This window comes from Myripristis murdjan, chromosome 5 (genome assembly GCF_902150065.1).
Source record: "Myripristis murdjan chromosome 5, fMyrMur1.1, whole genome shotgun sequence".
NCBI classification, from domain to species: Eukaryota; Metazoa; Chordata; class Actinopteri; order Holocentriformes; family Holocentridae; genus Myripristis; species Myripristis murdjan.
The window spans coordinates 950306-970556 of NC_043984.1; the positions used below are offsets into that span (position 1 = coordinate 950306).

A 20251-nucleotide genomic window follows, 5' to 3' on the forward strand; every position below is an offset into this window, starting at 1 on the left:
TTTCCCTCTTTCACTTGCCGCTTTCCCTCTTTCACTTGCCGCTTTCCTTCTTTCTTTCACTTGCTGCTTTCCATCTTCCACTTGCTGCTTTCCATCTTCCACTTGCTGCTTTCCATCTTCCACTTGCTGCTTTCCCTCTTTCGCTTACCACTTTCCCTTTCACTTGCCACCTTCCTTCTTTCACTTGCATCTTTCCTTCTTTCTTTCACTTGCTGCTTTCCCTCTTTCACTTGCTGCTTTCCCTCTTTCACTTGCCGCTTTCTCTCTTTCACTTGCCGCATTCCCTCTTTCACTTGCCGCTTTCCATCTTTCACTTGCCGCTTTCCATCTTTCACTTGCCGCTTTCCCTCTTTCACTCGCCGCTTTCCCTTTCACTTGCCGCTTTCCCTCTTTCACTTGCCGCTTTCCATCTTTCACTTGCCGCTTTCCTTCTTTCACTTACCGCTTTCCCTCTTTCACTTGCCGCTTTCCCTCTTTCACTTGCCGCTTTCCCTCTTTCACTTGCCGCTTTCCCTCTTTCACTTGCCGCTTTCCTTCTTTCATTTGCCACTTTCCTTCTTTCACTTGCCGCTTTCCCTCTTTCACTTGCTGCTTTCCATTTTTCACTTGCTGCTTTCCATTTTTCACTTGCTGCTTTCCTTCTTTCTTTACTTGCTGCTATTCAACTTCCTCTTCTCCGTCCCTCCATTTTATGCCATCTCATCTTTCTGTCAAGGAAACATTTTGCAACAAGAATTTCTTCAGGCTTCATTTGGATGCTGTAATGTTGAGCCAGATGTTTGAGTGCCTCTTCATTCAGGAAATGCTCTGAAGCAGGGTGACATGCCAGTCAAGATTTTTTCTCCAACTCCAGAAAACCTTTTCTGAAGCTCTTCCAGCATTCTGTCAAGAACAGGAAAGAAGACTCTCTCTCAGATCATCTCCATTAGACAGGACTGACCGTGTCTCACAAGGTGTCTCGACTACAAAGTCATGCGTTTTTTTCTCTTATTCCTGTATGATGAATCTCAAGATTGTCACACAAGGCCTTGGTCTTCTCATAGATTTCATGTGCTTTCTCATTGCTCTTGTAACAGCAGTGCCTGAAACATGACAAGCATGTAAATGGTACTGATTCTGCAAAGCTTGCTTTCCAGTCCCTTAGCTAGAGGTGCTGAAATGCTCCCTAAAGTCTGGAGCAAAGCGGGGAGGTTTTGTAGAATGGCATTCACACTCTCAATCTGACAGGCCCAGCGAGTCTGAGAAAACTGGACAAGTTGTCTGTCCCCCACCTCAAGTTGCTTCTGAAATTCTTGCAACTTCTGATGATGGATAAGAGATGTGGAGAAGAAAGAGTAGAGACACTCAAGGAGATCAAAGAAGTCACGTGCCTCTGGAATGGCTTTGCATGTGGAGCAAAGGATCAAGTTAAGTTCGTGGGCATAGCAGTGAATATATAGTGCCTCTGGATGTTTTTCTCTGAATCGCACTTGGACACCTCTCACTGCCCCACTCATGACAGAAGCACCATCATATGACTGAGCAACACATCTCAGGTGTCTTACACCATGCTTCTCAAGCTGCTGCTCTATGGTGTCAGTGATTGTTTTAGCGTCAAATGCATCAAGCTGGGAAAATCCAAGGAATCGTTCTTTCACCAGGTCTTGTGGACAAACATATCGGACACACAAAGCAAGCTGCTCTGTATGGTGATCCCTTGCTTCATCCACCATTATTGCATACATTTTTGTTTCTTTAATTTCAGAGGTGATTCTTGAAATTATCACATCCGAAGTACTTTGGATCATTTCGTTCTGGGATGAGGGTGAGAGGTATGTTGCACATGATGCTGGTTTGTGATTCTGAAGGAAAGGATCAAACAGAATAATGCACTCCATAAAGTTACCTTTATTGGTGCTGTCTGGTCCTTCATTGTGTCCTCTAAAAGCAATACCTTGCTTCCCCAGAAAGGCTGTCACTGCCGATATGCGTTTCAGATACTCCCTACGCTCCTCAATCTCATGGATATTTGCAGCTTGTAGCTGATCTGTAATATCCCCATGGATCCGTGTGGCTAGAAAGCTCTTCCATTGAATTACTGCGACTTTGTGCATTTGACATTTCTCGTGGTCTCTGAATGAGTCTAGTGCCCTCTTCCAGTTGGTGTACCCTGTGGTGGTGAGTGTGTCTTTTTTGATCTCTTGCTTGTTTTTGTTTGCCATATATCCTACAAACAAAGCAGAATGCTGCATTGGCAGCAACAGAGTACTCCAGCCACTCAAATGTACCAAACCAACTGGATTGGAATGCTCTTTTTTGCTTCCCAAACATGGAGGAAGGAAAGCAGTGATCTTTTACCTGCCGTGGGCCTGTATCTGCGGTCCCCAAATCCAGATTTTCAGTTAAGATGTCACTCTTGTCCATTCTCCTCGTCATCAGTGATCTGATCAGTGTTATCTGTTTTGTCTCTTACTTCAGTCTGCTTTACCTCTGCATCTTCTGCTCTTTCCTCTTCAGTGTCTGGAGGATCACCTGCAGTGACTGTAACAGTAAACACAAAAATCTTCTATGTCAGATAAATTAAGATTAAGATACATATGCATCCTTCATTAAATAGAATATCACATCACATAAGATAACATGATTTTTACATAATTTTTTTAATAATTACTGTCTTGTGATATACTCCCTAGATGATCATGAAGACGTCACAAGTTGTTTGAAAAAAAAAAAAAAAATCAGTAATATGCATCACAAGTTAAATGAGTATCTTTGAATGTGTCGAATATCCAATATCAAACAAATTTAACCGCAGTCTCTAACAGAAAGGCTGATGTAACTGGGGCTGATGTTACTGGCTAGCCTATATCATTTGCAGGAAAACTGGTGTACATAAGCCAATTATAAGCTGAAGAACAGCGGGTGCACTCCAAGGTTGGAGACGTACGTACGGACGCACCGACGTACTGGCGGTGAGCGTATTGTTTTCCTTCCTGTTCTTGAGCTGTGGTCGACTAGTTTTTTGTTAGCAGATTTTAGCGTAATTTTCCACGTTTAAATAATCCCAATCTGCCTTACTTTGGGCCTGTAACTCATTAACTGCTGTACATTAACACGTCATCTCGTTTTTACCAAGCATACAACCTTTTCCTCCTCCCTTGCGCCTTTTCTCTGCTCGTCGCTTGACATGGGTTAACTGCTAGCGATGGCTTCCTCCTCTCCCTCCCTCTCCCCTTCCCTTTCCTGCTCAGCGTGTGGTATGTTTAGCTATTCCTCTGCCTCCTTTAGCGACCATGCTACTGGTAAATGTAAGAACTGTGATAGAATAGAAGCGCTGGAGGTGAGGCTCAGTGAGTTAGAAGCCCTGCTTCGCACCAAAGATAGCCAGCCAGAGATAGCTAGCCAGTCCCCCCCCCCCCCCCCCATAGCCAGTGCGAGCAGGACAAGCGTAGCCGCTACTCCCCCGACAGTCCCCGAGCAGCCGGGGGCGCAGGGAGGGCACGGCTGGGTGACTGCTCAAACAAAGCATAGCCGCAAAACAAAGCACACAGGACTCCCCCAACCCCTTCACGTTTCAAACCGATTTTCCCCACTCAGCGACACGCCCGCTGAGAAACCATCTCTGATAATTGAAGACTCGATTATGAGAAATGTGAAGTTAGCGACACCAGCGACCATAGTCAAATGCATTTCAGGGGCCAGAGCGGGGAACGTCGAGTCAAATCTGAAGCTGCTGGCTAAGGCTAAACATAAATATGGTACGATTATTATCCACTGCGGCACAAATGACTCTCGGCAACGCCAGTCGGAGGTCACTAAAATTAGTATTGAATCGGTGTGTGCTTATGCCAAAACAATGGCGGACTCCGTAGTCTTCTCTGGACCCCTGCCCAATCTGACCTCGGATGAGATGTTTAGCCGCATGTCATCCTTTCGCCGCTGGCTGTCTAGGTGGTGTCCAGAAAATGATGTGGGCTTTATTGACAATTGGCATACATTCTGGGGAAAACCTGGTCTGATTAGGAGAGACGGCCTCCATCCCATTTTGGATGGGGCAGCTCTCATTTCTAGTAATATGGACAAGTTTATTAGAACCAAAGCCTGACAACCCAGAGATGAGACCAGGAGGCAGAGTTGCAGTCTTAGACGCTTCTCTGCGCTTCCATTTGAGCGGCTACCCACCCAAATGCCCATAGTGACTGTGTCTGCCCCCCGACCACTGAAGCCAAAAGCAAAAAGAGGAGGAGTTAATCACAAAAACATGATAAAAATCAACACCTCCTCTACTAACGTAAATAGAGACAACAAGATAATTAAATGTGGGCTCTTGAATATAAGATCACTGTCTCCTAAATCACTACTAGTAAATGAGCTGATATCTGATTTGAATATTGATTTACTCTCCTTGACTGAAACCTGGCTAAATGAAAATGACTATGTGGGTATTAATGAGTCAACCCCTCCTAGCCATATTAATATTCATGTTCCTCGGGATGGTCGAGGCGGTGGAGTTGCAGCTATTTTTAACTCAAAATTGGCTATAACACGAAAACCTAAATTTAAGTACAATTCATTTGAAAGCCTAATTCTTACTCTTTTTTATCCAGCTTGGAAGGCAGCTCAACCAATCTTATTTGTCATTATATACCATCCTCCTAACTCAGCGTATTCTGAATTTCTGTTAGAATTCCCAGATTTCTTATCAGATTTAGTTCTCAGCGCTGATAAAGTGATTATAGTTGGAGATTTTAACATCCATACTGACACGGAAAACTCTCTTAACACAGCGTTCATTTTGTTACTGGACTCAATTGGCTTCTCTCAGAGAGTAAATGAACCTACCCATAAAGATAATCACACTCTCGACCTTGTCCTTACTTATGGAATTGACATTGAACATTTGACAGTGTTTCCACAGAATCTTCTCTTATCTGACCATTATCTGATTACCTTTGAATTCCTTCTTCAGGATTACCGTCCGCTTGAAAAAAGCGTCTCTACTAGATGCTTATCTGATACTGCTGTTGCTAATTTTAAGGAGGAACTTCCATCAGCTCTGAGTTTATTACCAAGTCAAAATTTAACTGATGACTCTTATGCTTCCTTTAGTCCCTCGCAAATTGACAATCTCTGCGATAGTGTTGCAGCATCACTACGAACGACACTTGACGCCGTCGCTCCTCTTAAAAAGAAGAGTATAAAACAAAAGAGGTTAGCTCCATGGTATAACTCACATACTCGTGAGCTGAAACGAACTTCACAGAGACTCGAAAGGTTATGGCGCTCTTCCAAAACTGAAGAATCTCGCTTATCCTGGCAACATAGTCTAAAAATTTACAGAAAGGCCCTCCGCGTCGCTAAAACGGCCTACTACTCATCTCTGATAGAGGAAAACAAAAATAATCCCAGGTTTCTTTTTAGCACCTTAGCTAGACTTACAAAGAGTCATAACTCTACTGATCCTTGTATTCCTACAACTCTCAGTAGTAATGACTTTATGAATTTTTTTAATGATAAGATTCTAGCCATTACAGATAAAATTGATAACATCCTTCCCACAATTGGCATTAACCAAACACCTCTTGAGACATCTATCAAAGATAATAAGCTAGAGACCTTCTCCCAGATTAATCTACTGGAACTAACTTCAATTATCTCCTCAAATTCATCTACATGTCTCCTGGACCCAATTCCAACCAAGCTGCTTAAAAAAGTATTACCTTTAGTTAGCACATCTCTTCTTGCTATGACCAATATGTCCTTATCGACTGGTTACTTGCCACAGTCCTTTAAAGTAGCTGTAATTAAACCACTCCTCAAAAAACCTACTCTTGACTCAGTTGTCTTAGCCAACTATAGACCAATATCTAATCTTCCTTTTCTCTCAAAGATATTGGAGAAAGTAGTCGCTAATCAGCTCTGTAGCTACTTACAGCAAAATGAACTGTTTGAAAACTTTCAGTCAGGATTTAGAGCGCACCATAGTACAGAATCAGCTCTGGTGAGAGTTACAAACGACCTCCTAACCGCATCAGATAATGGACTTCTCTTATGGATCTTAGTGCAGCTTTTGATACCATCGACCATCACATTCTATTACAGAGATTAGAGCACCTAATTGGCATTAAAGGAACAGCTTTAAACTGGTTTAAGTCCTATTTATTAGACCGACATCAGTTTGTTCATGTAAATAACGAATCCTCCTCCTGTGGAAAAGTAAAATATGGTGTTCCGCAGGGCTCTGTGCTTGGCCCTATTTTATTCATCTCATATATGCTTCCCTTAGGTAATATTATCCGGAAATACTCTGTGAACTTCCATTGTTATGCGGACGATACTCAGTCGTAAAGCCAAATGAAACTCATCAGCTAAGTAAACTTGAAGCCTGCCTTAAGGAGATAAAGGCCTGGATGGCCACCAATTTTCTACTATTAAACTCAGAGAAAACAGAAGTTATCATGTTCGGCCCTAAATACCTTAGGGAATCAGTTTCTGATGACATAGCTACTCTGGATGGCATTACTTTGGCCCCCGGCTCCACGGTAACGAACCTCGGAGTCATTTTCTATGCGGATTTGTCCTTTACCTCCCATATTAAACAGATCTCTAAAACCGCCTTTTTTCACTTGCGTAATATCTCAAAAGTCCGACATATCTTGTCTCAGAGTGACGCAGAAAAATTAATCCACGCCTTCATTATCTCTAGGTTAGACTACTGTAACTCCTTATTATCAGGTTGTACCAGCAAGTCGTTAAAGACTCTCCAGCTGGTCCAAAACGCTGCACCACGTGTGCTGACTAGAACTAGGAGAAGAGATCATATTACTCCAATATTGGCTTCTTTACATTGGCTACCTGTAGAATGTAGAATAGAATTTAAAATTCTTCTCCTCACCTATAAAGCTCTTAATGGGCAGGCACCATCTTATCTGAAAGAGCTCATAGTTCCTTATTACCCTGCCAGAGCACTGTGCTCCCAAAATGCAGGTTTATTGGTGGTTCCCAAAATCTCTAAAACTAGATCGGGAGGCAGATCCTTCCAATTCCAGGCTCCACGTTTGTGGAACAATCTTCCTATCTCAGTACGGAGGGCAGATTCACTCTCTATCTTTAAGAGTAGACTTAAAACTTTCCTTTTTGACAAAGCTTATAGTTAGGGTTGGCCCAGGTTGCCCTGGACCAGCCCTTAGTTATGCTGCTATAGGCCTAGACTGTCGGGGGACTTCATATCATACTCTAAGCACTTTCCTCTCTTCTAATCTTCCTCTCCCCTCTTCCTTTCTTCTTCTTCCTGTCCCCCCCATACCCCTTTTTTTGTGCATGCTTGTTCCAGAGTCCACTGCCCTTTTGCTTTTGTTGTGCTTTTTGTGTCTTGTCTAGGTCAAACTGTCCTGCTCATCCTGGAAGGTCATCCAGCTGCAGATGAGATGGCTAGATGCTGCGTGTCACTTCCATCTAGATTACCTGTTCAGGATACCCTGCTGTTTCTGCTGTTGTCTGCTGTCCCAGTTTGTCCCTATCTCCCTGTCTCTGTCTCCTTCTCTCTCTCTCTCCCCTCCCACCCAACCGGTAGAGGTAGATGACCGTCCACCCTGAGTCTGGTTCTACCTGAGGGTTCTTCCTGTTAAAGGGGAGTTTTACCTTGCCACTGTCGCCAAGAGCATGCTCAGGAGGGAATCTGTTGGGTTTCTTGTTTCTCTACTATAATTTGTAGAGCGTGGTCTTTACCTGCTCTACCTGTAAAGCGTCATGAGATAACTTCTGTTGTGATTTGACGCTATATAAATAAAGTTTGATTGATTGATGTTTGATTGACTGCTGTAGTGGTAATCCGCAAAGCTAACGTCTGACCTAACTTAATTAGGCTAACGTTACGCGCTAGCTGTAACGATCTGCTTAAATGTAATAACTGTAATAATACAACTTGTAGGTCATACAGACATTGGCATCACTTATTTACCTGTTTCATGTGACGCCTCAGCGCTTGGTGTTTGAGCCAGATCTTTCTTTTTATTTCCTTTCTGCAAAAATCGGCGTATGTCCATTTTTAATGAGTCTGAGATTCATTCATTTCTGAGATTTCATTTATTCATTTGCCCCGTGAAGCCGTGTTACTACTGCGCGAGTTACTGCGCGTCGTGCCTTAGAACGCCCCTCCGCCGTTGTAAAATAATTGTAACTCACGGCTTCAAGGGGCTTATTGCTTTTATAAAACGATTACCCTACATATATGTTACACACTGAATGAGAGTCATGACATCCAGGTGCCAGATGATTTTATTCTTCTGCAATCACATCAAAAACACAGTTTTAGTAATGGCTTTCGTAGCTGTTGTCTTCACAGCCGTTTTTGTGATGACTAGTCTACTTCCGGCTTCTACCGAGACTCAGTTTAATCCAATAACCCATTATGACTAGGCTATTTCAGGCTTGTACCATAGATACGACTCAGATCCATTTAATAAACAACGTAAAGAAATAAAAATAAATTCGCCTGGCAAGGATAAGCAATAAAATGGGCACCTGTGTTCACTAGCATAGTATTAATCTAAGTTAAACACAATATTGTACTGGAATTCTGTATCATTACATCCTGTGAGCATGACATTCAAAACAGTAATGTCGCCATTCAAAACAATAACATCCCGCCACTAACGTGACTGTATGGCTACATTAGCGCCTGAGGCTAGCATCAGTTAGCTGCTTTATCGTCATTCATATAAATCATCAACACATATTTACAATCAAAAACATTGAAACTCACTGATCTGGTTCATTTTCATACGGCACAAATCATGTACAGAGCAATAAACAACCTACTCCCAGCAAATATTCAAAAACTGTTTTTTCATAGAGGAGGGGGATATAATTTGAGGGGGGAACTAAATTTAAAACATCTTTATGCTCGAACAACTTTAAAAACGTTTTGTATTTCGATATGTGGAGTGAAACTGTGGAACAGATTGACGGGGGAGCTAAGGCAATGTCCAAGCATGAGCAAGTTCAAACAGCGGTACAAACACATGGTATTCACAAGGTATAGGGAAGAGGAAGGGTGTGACGAACACTAGGGTTCTCACATATTGTTTATTTGTTATTTATTTTATTTATTTTTTTGTTGGCACCGGTAAATATGTTGTTATTTATGATTGTGAGTATGTGATCAGAAAAAAAAAAAAAACAGGACACACAGGAGGTAAACTGATTAATTACTAAGTGGAGAGGGGGTAGGATTCAATAAGCATTGTGCTTCTTCCTACTCGTTTTTGAACATGTTAAGTTAATATTGTTTTAAATTGTTCTTTTGCTGTTTTGCTGTTTTTCTTTTCTTTTTGGACAACTTGCACAGGTTCGAATTAAAGCCTTCATTCATTCATTCATATTAAACAACATAAAACACGTCACTGGGAGCAGAGAGGGGAATTTGACCTGACCCTATATGGTGCTTGTGTACTTATCTCACCTGCAATCACATCAAAAACACAGTTTTAGTAATGGCTTTCGTAGCTGTTGTCTTCACAGCCGTTTTTGTTATGACTAGTCTACTTCCGGCTTCTACGGAGACGATACGTCTCTAGCCACAACCTGGCAAAGCCGCTACTGCCACCTACTGGCGAAAACGAATATTGCCTAAATATTATGTACCGCGACATCAGGTCAGTTTCTCCTTGTTGCCAGTGACATAAAGCATCTGAAATTAGAAAAATCAGAAAAATAATTATGGGGGGAGGCAAGTCAGTAACACAAACTATGAACTTTTGCAATGAACATTTACCCCTAAAATGTCCAGGGTGCCACATATAGCCCATAAAATAAACACACAAGAAAAAAATCAATAATTTATTGGTAATAATGCAACAATAAAATTGAGAACTATTCATTCTTCCACCAAGCAAGATAGAGTGGACAGAACGGTTGCCAAGCAACACAGACGCTAAGATCGCTTTTTCATCTAGCGCCATCATCATGTCACATCAGGCTATTTGGGCTCGTTAATGTTGAATTGGATATTTCCATTAATAGTGCAATTGTTAAAACAGTGTTCAATTATGTTTGGACTCCTCTTTGCAGGGACGGTGGCGTGCATTTTGCGACAGGTGCGTTTTAGCGCAGCCGTATGCCTAACGTCGGTTGTAACAATAACAGTAATAATAAAAGTATACTGTTAATTTACCATACATCGGCGCTGTCACACTGTGTCCGCTTTGGGTGGAGATAAAAGGCAGGTGGATCAGGAGGCAGCAGGGAGAGGTAGGCTATTTCTCCAGGGAGGCCACCGGACACAGTGGGTTACCCGGCTGCTCATATATGAATCCCCGCAGGCTTTCTATGTTTTTTTTTTCGGCAGCATATTTGTGATTTTTTGTGCATTCATTGAAAGACAGGGTGACATATTTTAGGTCATTTTCGTCGTGGCGAATGCTGAAGGAGTCAGGCTTTAATTTGCGGTTGCCCTCGTTCGCCCTGCGTCCCATATGAAGCTGCACGTCAAACCAGACTTTACAGACAAGCCCCCAAGGTGTGTTTGAACTTGGTGCCTGAAAGTGCTTCATCTTCTGGCAGTCTGCCTCGGTTATGGCTTGGTGGTGGGAAGATTTGTCACGTCCTTCTCAGCGGAGTTTCTTTACCACACCGGTGAAAACATTGTTGCTGGTGGTGAATTCAGCATCCTTTAACAGACACCAAGCACCACCTCCAACCACTCATCCAGGCTCAGGCCACCCAGCAAATCAAAATTCACCACAAAGTCTGACATTTTGTTGACAAAAGTCTTGAAACAAATGCAACCTAATGAGGAAGTTGAGCGCAGAGTAGCTGGTTGCTAGGCAACGCTATGTCCGTTTACACTGGCGCAGGGATATTTTGTGCTGCGGTCTGCCAGTGGGTTACACAGATTTTACAACGGCATGGAACGCGGCTCAGCCAATCACATTTAAGGATGGGAAGCACCTGTTTTATAAATCACAGATAAGATACCTGCCAGCCAATAAAACACGGTGTTGCCACACAACTCCTCTCTCATTGGCCTGAGCGTCTCGTCGCTGTTGCGTTCACTGAAAACGAGAAAATAAAAAACTCTTCTTTAGTGTAATGCCGCCTGAATAGCGCACGGTGATATTATATTCCTACTCCATAGTAAACCGCAGAGGAGGAAAAATTATCCGGGGCTAAAGAAAAAACATCCGGGGCTAGAGCCCCGAATGCCCAGGCCAGGCGACGCCACTGCCAGTCACATTAACTACACCTTATGACTCCACACCCACACTAATTTTACACCTAGCAGGCTCTCTAATCAGCTGCCACCTGCCGAGTATAAAGTCTCTGGTGTCAAACAGAAGCTAAAGCTCTATCTATCTTGCTAGACAAAAGAGTGGCACCTTCTCCAGTAGGATGAAGGCCGTCCACTTTCAGCAGGTGAGGGCGGCCCCAGAAGGAAGGCCAATTATCCACAAAGCTAAAACCATGCTCAGCACAGTGACGGGCCAGCCAGCGGTTCAACGAGGTTAACCTACAGTACATCTCATCATTACCCCTCACCAGTAAGGGACCAGAGACAACTAATCGATATCGACACATCTTTCTAGCTAGCTCAAGTGTCCTAACTAAGCTAGCTTTTGTGATCTCTGACTGCTTCATCCTTCATTGGTGCCGACATGAATAACAATGTTCCTATAACTAGTGGTGTAGTGTGCCTGGGTTCCCTGTTTCTTCCTCGATGCTGCCAGCACCCTAAGATTATCCTTTATGTCGGAGACTCTGGCCCCAGGTAGGCAATGAACCACAGCTGGCAAAGCTAGTCTAACATTGCGGGTGATGGATTCTCCTACTCTGTCAACAGGAGTGGGAGAGGGATGCTGGCCCACGGGATTACCAACAGGGCTGGAGAGGGGCGTTTGCAGTCGGGAGGGGCGACTGCAAACCAGGCCACACAACCGGTGGCTTGCTCTTGCGAGCCTTCCCACGCCGGCGAACAGAGGCAAACTCATCTTAGCCGCATCTGCCGATGAGGCTAAGCTAGTGCTAGCGCTAGCGGGCCTGCTATCAGGCCCGCAACTGAGGCTATCTGGAGTGCCCTTGATGTCTAGCATATTCCTAGCTGAAAGTAGCTGCTCTAAATCACGGACACGTCTCTCTAGTAGAGACATCCTATCTGAGAAAGCGGAGCAGTCACTGCACACCATCGTTCGATTTACTGCAGCGACACAGAGCTAACTAATAGCTAGGCTAAAGCTAGAGCTAGTGTATAAGCCAATAAACAGAGTGTGAGTAGCTCCACTAGTCTATCAAGGCTGGAGGAAGTAGCAGAGTTATCACGTTAGCAGAGTAATCAAATTATAAAATTTACCAGCTACAGAAGATAAGTAATTTGTATGGCTAAAGATTAAATTTGAGAGAGAGAGAGAGAGAGACAGACATTCATTCTGGTTCATTTCAAATCAATATAAGCACCCAACACCAGACTTTTAAGTGAAAATACACACTCAATAAGTAGTGCTAGCCGCGGAGTTAATGGTCCCTTTGAAATATATGGAGACGGCTAGGCTAACGGCTACAAACATAACAAACACTCACCAGCTCGCTTTTCAGTTCCATTTTAACTGTCGACGTCAGGCACACTTGCGACGGAACACAGCGGTAAGCGGCTCTTAAAAGTTAAGGGTCGTCATGGTGAGTATAAAGCGATATATCAACAAATAAACTGTTAATGACTCCAAACCCACCGGCAGCAAACTCTGTCACAATCACGGCTCGGCAGCCACTAAGCTACTTCCTGAAACCAGGCAACAGGCTGCCGTTTGCACCTGGGTTACAATACAAATTCACAAAAAGAGCACAGAAATGAAAATTACAGAAACCATAAATGCCACTATGTGTTTCCTCTAGCCAATGACAGGCAGAATAATAAGAGTCACTTTATTGTCATTGTCAACAACAAAATTAGGTAATAAGGTATGGATGCCGCTTGTAGGGGTCGGGAATCAAACCCTTGGTATCGTGCATAGCAGGCAGAGACACTAACAACTGAACTGAGCTGAATTATATTATATTTAAGACATTTGGAGAATAGAAATCTCGTTTATGAAACTGAACTGATTATTAATGTGAACACTGAATTTTGAATATTTTGAATGTATGTATTTTGTTTTCTTTTAATGGGTTACTTCTGAAGAAAAACTGTTTAATGAAAAAACTCACAATAACAAAGAAATAAAGAGAGTTAACTCAAAAGAAAGAAACAGGTCAAACTAGGATTAAATAGCTGGAAATTAGATTAAACAATCTATACCAAATAAGTTACTAATAAGAGCATAAAAGACCGGTCTTACACACACACATACACACACACACACACGTATATATATATATATATATATATATATATATATATATATATACACACACATATACATATATACATATATATATGTGTGTGTGTGTGTGTGTGTATGTATATATATATATATATGTATGTATGTATGTGTGTGTGTGTGTGTATATATATATATATATATATATATGTGTGTGTGTGTGTGTGTGTGTATAAATATATATATATATATATATATATATATATATATATATATATATGTATAGTTAGACGGTGTTGGGTGTGCAGACTTTGACCACTCACTTCCTACTTCTCCCTTGTATGTATTTACATGGACAGAGCTTGTGTTGAGTGGGTTATATGGCAAGACTGCAGGACTATCGGTATGATGGTGTTAACGTGAATGCGTTTTTTCTGGTGGTTTAGCTAGGCCACTGAGTCTCGTAAAAAGGCTAATCACACCATAGTTGTGAATTTCATATGATGTAATGTTACTGTCACATTTATCATATTTTTGTGCTTGTTCCACCCCTAATTTTTCATTTTACATTAGTAATGCAACATTGTTTTTGAAAATTTGAATGAAGGAGTTTGGTACCTCTAGCCTGACATGCCTGTCTGCATCTTGAAGTGTGCAGTGAGTGATGGGAGGGAGGGGATACGGTAGAATAAAGGAGACTGGGGAAAACATGCAGCATTACCTATACCCTATTCTGGTCCAGGTCACTAGCTGGGTTTCCATCCAAATATATCGAAATTTTTGAGCGAATTTTGTCAAAATGCGCAAAAGAAAATGTGAATTTATGCCTGTTTCCATTAGTTTTGTTTTGCGATTATTGAGAGGAGAGTGTGCCGTGAGATGACGCCATAAGATAGCGTCTGTGTCCACTGAACAACAACAACAACAACAACACTGAACAACATTGAATTCCCTATAGAGGGAGTAGGGAGTAGTGAGTGAGTGAGTGATTTCGGACACAGCCAAACACTCAGCTGACACTCAACAGCTGATCATGGACAGATTCCTGCTGAACTTGTCGGCTCTTGGGATAAGTCTGGTGTACTATTTTGGTAGCGCTAACTTCGTACCGAACCATCCTAAATAAGGAATAAGAGACTAATAATAATAATAATAATGATAACTAATAATAAGACTGTAGAGTAGAAGTTTGACGTGGTATCCGGTCCAATCATCGTTTATTCGCAAAACCTGTTTCAACAGCAAAAAGTCGCATTTTCTTTTATCGATACTCTGAGAAATCCACCCCCTCCGAGCGTAAAAACTTTTTTTTTCGAATTTTCAGCCGTTTTTCGAATTTCTGGCGTTTCCATCCAAGTTTTTTTTTTCGCAATTTCTGAAAATGCGAATAAAAATACGTGGATGGAAACCCAGCTACTGATGCGTACAGGTGGACAGGTTTGCACATGTCATTTGTAACAAATTGTGGAATATAGCAGCTGCCATTGCCTGGCATATTAGTCCAGTCATTTTATGAAAAAACCTAGGACAAATTGCAAGAGAAACAAACTCAACTGATTTTGTATCCTCAGTTGTCCTGAGTGAGGGAAAAAAAAGTCCCAAGAAATCCCATTGGTGGAAAGTTTTGAAAATCACCTATATATGACCACATATTACCAAAAAACACTGTTTTTAACACACAGGGGAAAGGGGTTCAAAATTTTACTTTCAGATATCACTATATAAATTCACAAGTTGATTATTAATTGGACTAAATGCCAGAACAGTTATTTAAACAGTGAATTAAAAGGTTACTATATATAAAGTAATGTTTTAGTTCACTGTTTAAATATCTGTTCTGGCATTTATTCCTTACATTCCATATCAGATCAGATAGTCAGTTTAACCCTTTAAACCCAGGAGGCCACAGGCGACTCTCGAATCCACTTCACTGCTTCAAACCAAACCAGAGAGATTAAAAACTGATACTTTGGACTGTGAATATTTTTTTTTTTTTTAATGTTTTTTTTTTTTTTTTTTTGGGGGGGGGTTGGATAGTGTGTGTGGGAGTGGGCGGGTGGGAGTAGTGTGTGTGGGGGGTGGGGGGTTGTGGATGCTGTGTTTGGGGTGGGGGGTGATTGCAAAGGAGAATGGACTGACATGTAATGGATGTGTGTGTGTGTGTGTGTGGTGGGGTGCGGTGGGGTGGGGTTTTACTCCCTCCTCCTCCTTCGAGGAGTCAGGAACTTGATGACTCTTCCCACCCAGATGCGAAACTTGGACTTCTTTTTTTTGCGAGGCTTTTCCTCGTCTCTGTCTCCAGAGTCGACGCCCGACGCTTTGCTGCAGTGAAGGGTCTCCTGCTCCTCCTTCTCCTCCTCCTCCTCCTCCTCCTCCTTCTCCTCTGCGCTCAGCTCAGTCTTAATTTCTGCATCCTCATTCTGGAGCATTTCAAGCTGGCTGAGGACCTTCTTCTTCTCCTCCTCCTCTGCTCTCAGCTTTGTTTTCAGCTCCCCAATCTCTGAGTCCTTCTCCTTGATGACTGACTCCAGCTTCCCGATGGTCTGGAAAAGGCACTTCTCATCCTTCTTGGCCCTGATCAGCAGGTGCATGTCCCGCCGGGCCATGGTCTTTTGTTTGAGGATGATGTACCTTTGCCTCTCGATCTTCTCCTTGAGGCCTGAGTTCTGAGTCTCATAGAACTCCTTTGCTCTGGTCTCAGCCTCCAGTTTGCTGCAGAGCTCCTGGTTCTTCTGGATGGCCTCCTCCAATTTTTGAAGGAGAGCCTCCTCCTCCGGGTTCTGGAGGGCCGCCTCTCTGGGCTCCTTCAGCTCCTGCTGGCTGCTGGAGGTCTGGCAGGCGTCCTGCTGCTCCTCCCTGCAAGCCAAGCACTTTTCAGCCTCGGAGGTCTCAGGAGTCTCAAAGGTCTCAAGGATCTCAGGGATGCTGGAGGTCTTGGAGGTGTCAGTGCTGTGAGGAGTCTTCACAGGAGCCTTGCTGTTCTGGCAGGTGCCCTGCTCGTCCAGCCTACAAGCCCAGAAGTTTCTGGCTTGAGTGAAGGAGATTTTGGAGGTCTCAGATCTGTTTGGAGTCTCTGAGATCTCAAGGGTCTCTGAGGTCTCAGGGCTGTTGAAGCTCTTGAAGATCAGAGTGTTCTGGCAGGAGTCCTGCTGCTCCTGTATCCAAGTCCAGAAAATCTTAGTTTGTGCAAAGCGCATTGCGAAGGTCTCAGTGGTCTCGCAGGGCGGAGTGGTCTTGGAGATCACAGGGGTCTCGGGCTGTCCTTGCAGCCCCTCCATGTTTTAGCTAAAGCGAGGAAGAAAAACCTTGTTTATATTGCACATTTCATTTCATGTGGAAACACAATTTACTTCACAGAGCAAGAACTACCAAGGAAGCTGCAGCCATGAAGACTGTGGCTGCAGTCCAGAGTCAAACATCAGACAGACGGAAACACAATTCAAACAGACACATCAGATCTGTGAGGAAAAACAAGGGATGCACTGATCCAATATCAATACTGATATATATTGATATCAGATGTCGGTCCAATAGTGACTCAAACAGCTGGATCACCTGTCAGTGACAATAGGGCTGATCTGGGGCCAAATCATTAATTTCAGTTCTATGTTCACACGTCTACATGCGTGTACTGCGTCATGAATCAGCTGTTTTGCTCAGAGTCCAGCATACATAATAGTCCAGAATAAAATATTATAATAAATACACTGGTGAAAACACATGAATTAAACCCTTAAAAAGCACAGCTGGCAGAGTTTCCAGTACAGTTTGAAAAGACAAACACAAGTTAAACACTGAAATTTAAACCAGATGCTTTTCAGCTTTTCCTGTGAGCGGCACCTTGCAGTCGTCTAGCTGACTGGAAATACAAGCATGGACCACCTTTTCAGATTAAAAGCTCCTTACCTTCACAATAATATACAGCAGGTAGCTCAGCTAATTGTTCAACTGTGCTGCACGCAGCTCAGAGCAGGTTGGTGTGAGGCGTTCTGCAGCCCGTCTGCTCATTTTGTGGCTCCATCCTCTGATGACGTCATGTTCTTCATGACATCACAATCTCAAGTCACTTTAAAGAATGAAACCAGATCTCCATGTGATGTCACAAACGCTTTCAGTGACTCCACATTCTAATCAGCACATTCCAAACACTCAAACTTAGAAAGTCTAATGTAATGCTATATTTTATTTTTATAGCATTTCAGTTGAGATTGAGAATAAAATGCTGTGTCTTAAAACGCGTCATAATGTTTTGGAGAATTCCACAACACAGCACCGCCTCACCTCATGTTACACACTAAAACTCTGTTAACACCAATATAATATTATAATATTACTTTCATCGCTACCAGGACATTCCAGAGGACGCCGTTAGAACACCGGGGTCTCCGTGGATAGTTCTTCCCAGTGACAAGTCCAGGAGGAAACGTAAACAAGCAAAGGAAACAACAGTTATCAGGACCTTTTGAGCTTGGGATTGCGCTGCGGGATGCCAATTTCACCGGACTTTCATTGCTGCCAGGACATTCCGGAGGACGCCGAGGCTGCAGGGCCGGCGCGTTGACACGGCTGAAAGGACAGCCCTTTGGGCCACCGCCTCCCAGCATTTTCCAGCACCAGGTCCATGGCAAACACGGGATGACGAACTGTGCTTGCACATCCAACAAGTGTTTCCGTGACTGTTGCATTTTTTCTGATATCAGAGACATGGCTGCAGCCATCTATTACTGGACTTGGCTATTCAGCTAGCAAGATGCACAATGCTTTCTATCTCCCCTGCACCGAAAGGACTGAGCCCTAATTTCGTTGCATTATTATACGTATATGATTGTGCAATGACAATAAAAATCTATCTATCTATCTATCTATCTATCTGTCTATCTATATTATATATATTGTAAAATGTGATGTTATTGTCAGATAATGTGTGATATGCATGTGTAAACAGAATAATTCAAAGAACTTGTAATTGACTTTTTTTCTTGTCTTTGTGTGTGTAATCAACTTGTGAATTTTTATAGTGATATCTGAAAGTAAAATTTTGAACCCCTTTCACCGGTGTGTTAAAAATGTTGTTTTTTGGTATTATATGGTCATATATAGGTGATTTTCAAAACTTTCCACCAATGGGATTTCTTGGGACTTTTTTTCCCTCACTCAGGACAAACTGAGGATACAAAATCAGTTGAGTTTGCTTCTCTTGCAATTTGTCCTAGGTTGACCCCAATTTTGGCCTAAAATTACTGGACTATATCCTTGTCAGGCAACAATAATAAGCGGGACATGCTGTGTGGCGCTGAGGTAGAGCGGTCATCTGGCAATCAGAGGGTTCTTGGATTGGGCCCTGGCTCCTTCACAAAGCATATTGAAGTGTCCTTGAGCAAGACACTGAACGTCTAACCACCCCTGAAGGACAACTTGGCACCTTGCATGGCAGCCTCTGCTGTCAGTGTGTGAATGTGTGAATGTGAGGCAAACATTGTAAAGCGCTTTGAGTGGTCAGTAGACTAAAAAAGCGCTATAGAAATGCAGTCCACTTACAATTTACCATTTATTAATCAAGGCATGCTGCTAAACATGAGGACAAATATTTTCATTAATCCAAATCAATGACAATTTAATCAAATGCTGAGTGACTTTGTTCCCAAGGGAGATTTCATTGACACAGAACTACACAGAAGGATTTAAACTGAGAGCAGAGTCCATGCAGTCTGAGACAATAAATGCATCTTCATTAACAATCCCCCCACTGTTCCCTCATTTTCTCTCTCATTGTCTCTCCCTCTGTCTTCATAGTTGTTTTGGTAGTGGTCTTCGGTATCTGCTGGGCCCCATTTCACACTGACCGCCTCATGTGGAGCTTCATCTCTGACTGGACTGATGACTACCTGCAAATCTTCCAGTATGTCCACATCATCTCTGGGGTGTTTTTCTACCTCAGCTCGGCTGTCAACCCCATCCTGTACAACCTTATGTCCACCCGTTTTAGAGAAATGTTCAAAGATGTCATGTGTCATCGGCCACGGCGCCCAGTACCCAGGAAGCACTCACTCAGTGTTACCAGGGTGACTCTCCGCAGCACCCTGAGCGATGGCCCACCCAGCAACGGAAATGCTGTTCTTGAAGGCGAGGTGGAATATGGCCTCTGTAGAGAAAAGGAGGATGAAACCAATTTTGCATGTTGAAAAACTGATGATGGTATACCCATACGCAAATCTGATATATGGCCACATATGTAAACTACATATTAAGTATATATGTCCATGTATGTCTCATACATATATGATAATTATATAGGCACATATGACAAATATATTTTAAAATATAGCAAAAATGACCACTTTCAAATATGTTCCAGATATTTTTCCAGATATCCACATATATGGCAAATATATTTCTATTGCATAAATGTTAATATATGATTTAGTCATATACTGTTAATCATATTGAGGATCCAAATCATACTTGCCAACATTGGGTTGTGAAAAATAGGGAGATTTTTTTTTTCTTTGAATGTGCTTGCCACCCTTGTGACCACGTGGACATGTGTTAACCCACCAGCCCTATGCTGTTTGTAGGTTGTGTAGTGTTATTGCTCTTGGCCAGGTGGAGAGTTGAACCCTGGTCTCCTGCATGGCAGGCAGAGACACTGGGCCCTATCCGCTGCCACTACCCGCTACCCGCAAATTGCGGATTTAGGAACTTCTATCCCTAAACGGTATCTTGCGCCCACGCTACCCGCTATCCGTTAAGCCAACTCCGTCATTTGCGCCTGGAGGTGTGTCCGTGGGCGTGTTTCATGCGCTATCCCTAAAATTGCTATCTTGCGCACACACTTTAGGGATAGCGGATAGCGGGTGGTCCTGACCACCCGCTATCCGCTATCCCTGAAGTTTGGGCTGTTACAAGAGCGCGCCCAGGCGGCTTCAATGCGCGCCCCGACGGAGCTTCGCCACGCACACGGT

At 42.9% G+C, this 20251-nt stretch overlaps 1 protein-coding gene across 1 annotated transcript in view; it reads left to right on the plus strand.

Moving 5' to 3' along the window:
* LOC115359229 (neuromedin-U receptor 1-like) overlaps window positions 1-19471 on the plus strand; it is a 58667-nt gene extending 39196 nt beyond the window's left edge. The window contains exon 2 of the mRNA XM_030051591.1: window positions 19083-19471. Coding sequence (XP_029907451.1) covers window positions 19083-19471 — 389 coding nt within the window. The remainder of the gene's footprint in view (window positions 1-19082) is intronic.
* Window positions 19472-20251: the final 780 nt, after the last annotated feature.